General features: G+C 38.3%; 1 protein-coding gene across 1 annotated transcript; it reads right to left on the minus strand.

Moving 5' to 3' along the window:
* Positions 1–19: 19 nt before the first annotated feature.
* LOC115547905 (cytokine receptor common subunit gamma) lies at positions 20–4422 on the minus strand. The gene is made up of 8 exons (XM_030362418.1): positions 4299–4422; positions 3488–3578; positions 3119–3288; positions 2667–2800; positions 2104–2278; positions 1675–1777; positions 1341–1407; positions 20–1153 (listed from the first exon to the last, which is right to left on the minus strand). Exons 1-8 carry the CDS (start codon positions 4357–4359, stop codon positions 869–871), a joined length of 1086 nt encoding a protein of 361 aa, XP_030218278.1. The 5' UTR covers positions 4360–4422; the 3' UTR covers positions 20–868.
* Positions 4423–6188: the final 1766 nt, after the last annotated feature.

Genomic DNA, 6188 nt, shown 5'->3' on the forward strand with positions numbered 1-6188 from the left:
GTGGATAAAGTACAGCCGGTTGGGAGGTGTATTTTTTATTCAAAAGACACAGAAAGGAAATCATACGTGTAAATCATACAAGTTTTGCTGCTATATCTAAAAAGGATCGGCATAAAATACCTTCTTGACTACTTTTTAGGCAAAAAATCTGAAAGTATTGTATAGGACTACACAAAGTACAGAGAAGACCAAAACGACAATTAAATTGGGAACATTAAAGTAAAAACTCTATAAAAAAAATCATCAGAATATAATGATTTAAGTCACATTTTCAATAAAGGAGCGCAACATGAGACTGCACCACCTGCAATTGGCACATGTCAGCAAAGGTTAAAGAACTACTCGGACATCTCAGATAAATCAAACTAGCTAGGCCTCTGGTAGAACTATAGAGATTTAGTGACCAAGTCACACATTTTCTCATATTCGACATGTGGTTGTAGCCTGTGACAGTGGGAATGAAATCTGACTGCAGACTACAAGATATTTAGAAAAATCATAAACCATATTGTGTACACTGTCAATATGTTGAATGCATTGGGTTTCTGACCATATTGTACAGTAACAAATGTGACAGCTAGCCAGGAAATTGCAAGTAAATATATTTTTACAGACTTTTACAAACATCAGGATACCTCGACCTGCTTTTTCTCCATTTGCTGTCACCTCATACTGAAATTTCACTTCAAGAACTGCACTAAACACTGCAGTGAGGTTTTTGCAATTTTCCTCAGTCAAATGACATGGCAAGTTACCACTCACTTAGTACTTCCACATAATTAGAATTAACCATGATCTTTGGCCATAAAACAACCCGAAACATGGACAACGGGCACAGTACATCCCTGTCCTAACCTGGCCCCTGCGTTCAAGCAGAGTGAACAATAATGGTGGAGGCGTCACATTCACAGGAAGTCGGTCCTGCAGGTTCATCAACAGATGGGGAGACGGAGCAGTTGGTTTGATCGGTGGTGACTGATGATGCAAAGCTACCAGAGCTCTGGTCGGATGAGCTCTGGTCGGAGGAGCTCTGTTCTGCAGAGCTCTCGCTGGCAGACTGTAAGATACGGCTGTACTCACGAACAGAACAGGCCCGCTCACTGTAGTTCGCCCTGAAGCCCTCCTTGATGCTCTTGGAGATTGGCAGCCAATCCTCCAGTATTAAAAAATAAAGAATACCTTAAATATCAGTAGCATATTAACTGTCGACATAGGAAAAATTTCACTTTCCTCCGCTTTTTCTTGAATGATATGATTATTGGGTGTTCCAGCTATGTAATTACTTATTTTAAGAACTATACACAATAGTCTATTGATAGGAGGCTTTTGATGTTACTCACCTCTACATCTCCATCAGCCAGGATTTTGGTAAGGTTCTTTCCAGGGTCTGGGAGGATGGCTCTTAGCCTGCACACCAATAGCAACATGTCCGGTCATCTTTGGAATTATCGATACAGGCTTTCTCTATATTACATTTTTTCAAATACAGAACTCGTCTTTTTATGTTGTACATTCTTTTTTGTGTGTTGCATCCAAATCATTTCATAAGAACCTGAAGACTTTTGCTTGAAAAATTCTGAAACAGATTATCAACTCCATAGAAAAAGATGTAACCATTACCTGTTGTTAGCTATTACTTTGACTAGTATTCAATGTTATAAGAGATCAACGCACCTTTCATGTCGCACAAGAATGGTGACCGATAGAATGATGAAAACTATGGACCCAAGAGCCAACAACATGGGGCTCCATACGGACATGGAGCTACCTGGCAAGTCTTTGAGAAACACATTTGAATAGATTAAACCTGCTATTATTTATGCCCTAAAAAAATGTGGAGCCTTCTCAAATAAGTTAAAACCTTGGGAAGGTCTCAGATATTGACAGACATCGGAAAATGACATAGGTCTAACTGTAGCTACAACTCCAGCCACTAGGGGCTGCTCATGGAAGAACGTAAATAGTGGAGCTTTAAGGTCTTTCATGAATACAAATTGTACTTGAATTCATGCTTTAAAGACAACATCATAATCCTCTTCACATGATTATGTAGTACAATAACAATAAAGAGACAAATGTGTGACTATTTCCCTCTTGTTTTACCTGTGCCATTGCTTTCTCTGTTGGACCCCCAGAAGGCCGATGGACTCCAGTCACTCCAGAGGCTTGACTCTCCACAAAAGCTTGCTATGGTGCTTCTAACCTGCAGCTCATAACGGCAGCGGCTGGAGGGCAGGTTGATGCTGTAAGTTCTCGTACTTATATTCAAGGATTTATTCTAGCCAGTATGCGATGAACCACAAGGCAAAGAAAAAAAAGGAACGATTAGGAATATAGCCATGAAATAGGTTTGGAGAAGGAAGCTATAAATACATATTCTCTGATGACAATTTAAGAGTTTTTTATAATTTAAACAAAACACAATGCCTTCCAAAAACACAAACTTATGAGGGAATTGCCCTAAAGACATAGGCAAGTCACTGGTGCACCAAAACCTCATTATACTAATACTTTTCAATCAAGTTGTTGGACATATGGACGTGAAAGCAATTATGGTATTACTTGAATGCATATGTTTCATTGTAAGATAGACAAAGAGTAACTTCATGGCATCATCCCATAATCACAATGTCTGTATTCATTAAAAAAATATTATTTGTTTTTACCTCCCACTCCTTTCCTTTCCTGTGGCGAACTTGGCTCACTATGCAGGGGCTAATGTGGCTGTCGTTCCAGTAGTACCACAGGTTTGAGTCACTACCATTTTTAACTGTCAAATTGATGGGGGCGTTCAGCTTGACTGATGTTGACACAGAGTACATAGATAGTTTTAGGAACACATAATACTTAACATCTTAGCCAAATTCGAATCAAAAGCTAATTTAAACAGTTTTACTGTGGTTTCCTGATTTGGGTGGTTTAGCTGTTTGTTCAGTAGATTGTTTGTTGCACTATGTGTCATGAAATGTGGCATGAAATTAAATAGCCCTATAATGACCCTAACCCTATTTATAAAAATTAAGACAGAGTAAAGTTCCCTTCCAGTAGCCTACAGACATGTCATTTTAAGAGGAACCTTGGAATCTGTCTATCTGTTGGTTTTGCTGGTTCATCATACCTTTATTTTTGAGATGGTGGATCTGCCTAAAGCTACTGTTCAGGAGCATCAGTTTGGTGGTGAATGTGTTGGACCTTTCCACTATTAGTTCACTATAGGGATGATCACACCCAACGGTAGTGTTATTTTCCAAGACATATCTGGCACACTCGTTGAATCCCTTACCAAACCTGAGGATGCATCACATTTCAACAGTGAACATGTTTGTATATTAAAAACGTGAAACATGACCATTAATGTCAAAGGCTGCAGTAGGTGTATCAGGACGTTACAAGTTGTTCTTTGAACATGCTGGATCAAAACCGTTAAGGAGATCCTTTAATTTGACAATCCACTCCTTTACCATTCATCAGTTATGATTTGACTCACGTGCTATAGAAAGTATAATTGACAGCTGGGCTGGCAGATCCGTTCCAAACACAGTGAACATAGTCTAAGTTCACCACCAAACAGTCCACATCTGACATACAGGAGGGAATGAAGGGAAATGTGAATTAACCTATTGGATTTAAAAGTGACATTATCATTTCTTTGCATCGACATGCACAATCATCAACCTTTGTAGACATTTGCAGAAGCACAATACTGACAGATACACACTATTACTTTATAAGGAACAGACTGGGGAAGTGGAGTATGAGTTAGTATGGCCACATGGATTTCGTTTTAGCTTATTTATATCTAATGAATAGAATATGTAACATAAAAAATTTATTTGGCTTAATTGGGTTAGCATCAGGCCCTATAACACATTGTTAGTCTTGTGCGTGAAATGACAGCATTTCACAGCATTGGGAGATGGTTACTTGAGGTTTGGTTACTTGCCAACTGACATCAATAATTTGATCTAGACTAAAGCACCAAAAAAAAAGTCTGTTCGAGTTTAGTTTGATGTTAAAGCGAATGTAGCAAAAGTGAATCGAGATATAAAAATTAAACACAAGGTGCAATTCAGTCCTTAACATGATCAGTAATCATGGTTGACATGACTTTATCGTTGAAATAGAAGTGACAATGTTTCGACAAAGCATAAAATAAATGTTCACCTACGTCCTCATAAAAATAAAACCTGGGTTTGTGTTGTTAGTCAGATTCACCTATGAGAGAGCTGATGAAAGCCCAAAAATAAATAAACTATTGTTAAAATGAAATGTTATGAACACAAGTAATGAATACTTACCAGGCTGTTCTTCAGATAATACAAGGCCAGTGAGGCAAAGGAGGAGCAGTCTTACCGCCATGCTGTTACCGTAATATGGTAGTCTGCTTCTCAAACGGAATGTCTCATCTGTTCTTCACTTTTTTTTGAGGTCTCATACCTTGCTGGTTTTTGGTTTCCTGTAAGCGGAAGCCAACCTCTATGTTCCTGAAGCATGTGCATAATTGTTTTGGGCATTTCCTCCCAGTGCAAATATGTTTAAATTAGTTACAGAAAGCAGTGTTCTGAAATGGGATCAATTCATAGTTTTTAAACCTATTTTGTGAGAAATAGATATATATATATTTTTTTTTAATATTGTTGCAAGTGGCCTGCAGTGGTGGATGAAGTAATCAGACCACGTACTTGAGTAAAAGATGAGATACCTGTAACATATTACTCCAGTAAAAATGCAAGTACTCCCTTTAAACGTTGACTTGAGTAAAAGTATAAAAGTATGTGACTTCAAATGTACTTAAGTATCAAAAGTCAAAGTAATTTGGTGTAATGTATTTCCAATATCTTGCTATATGCTTTATACACTCAGTCAAATCATTTAATGTTAAAAAAAACTACTTGAAAAACTCTAAATACAATGTTTTCGATTTGTGATATCTGATACTGACATCATTTGAAACTAGAACATGCATTTCCTGCAGAAAATGCGGTGAGTGTTATATTGCAAAGTGAGGTTGAAAATATGTTTAAGTAAAGCCATAAAGATGTGAAGAAATGTTAAATGTTTTTTGTGTGTGTGTGTGTGTGTGTGTGTGTGTGTGTGTGTGTGTGTGTGTGTGTGTGTGTGTGTGTGTGTGTGTGTGTATGTGTGTGTGTGTGTGTGTGTGTGTGTGTGTGTGTGTGTGTGTGTGTGTGTGTTTGTGTGTGCAGGGACACAGCCACAGAAAATGTATGTTTGGTACATGAGCTCAAATAAAGCAACCCTCAAAATAGTCATGCAGAAAATGATCTCACATTTATGTAGAACTTCAACTTGAAATAATCATACAAGACCTTAAAGAACAGTAAACACCAGCTCGACTAAACATCATGAATCAAATCTCCTTACGACTGGCGCAGAGGTTTGAGTGACAGATCGAATGGCCTGCCCTCGCCCCTAATTACAATTGGACATCAGCCATGTTTATATGGACACTTCTAATCCGATTCGATTTCTTATTGGAATAGATCTATTCCTATCATGCAAACCGAATGTACTGTATATATGGCATTTACAAAAGTGGTAAGTGTAAGTTTGTTTGTATCTCGTGCACAACTGTTAAGTTGGTCTGGACTTATATGATATATGTAAGGGATAATGTTGTACAGAATTCCAGTAATTATCGGGAAAATAAGCCCTGACAGGGCGAACCATACCCCGACACGAAGCGGAGTCTTGCTTCGTCCTGAACGGTATTATTTTCGATAATGACCGGCGACGTTCTATACATTATTACGCTTATTACACGGCTCCTTGTCAAAACGAAACAATATCTTCACACGGTGTGTCTTTTTACAATTACCATTTGTAATGTTGATCAGCAGAGAAATAGTCTGCCAAAGACGTTGACGTCGCTTAGCAACCGGACACGCTGGGGTTGATAAGTTATCGGACTACTTGCGGAGTGCTAAGAGAGACGTCAATCAGGAAAAAAAAATCCACAAAAATCCACTGTCAGAACGTGACAGCGGTCACGTTCTGTGTGCATTAAAGTAATGACGGAACGAACTATTGCAGCTGCTCTAATTTAAAAAGTGGCTGCACCCAACCCAAACAAATCGGAATAATTGTATACATGTGATGCAATTACATGAGTTTTCTCTGCAGCCCTTAACTGAACAATTGTCCAATAAACGGTCAAACTCTTGACATGA

This window comes from Gadus morhua, chromosome 7 (genome assembly GCF_902167405.1).
Source record: "Gadus morhua chromosome 7, gadMor3.0, whole genome shotgun sequence".
Classification (NCBI taxonomy): Eukaryota; Metazoa; Chordata; class Actinopteri; order Gadiformes; family Gadidae; genus Gadus; species Gadus morhua.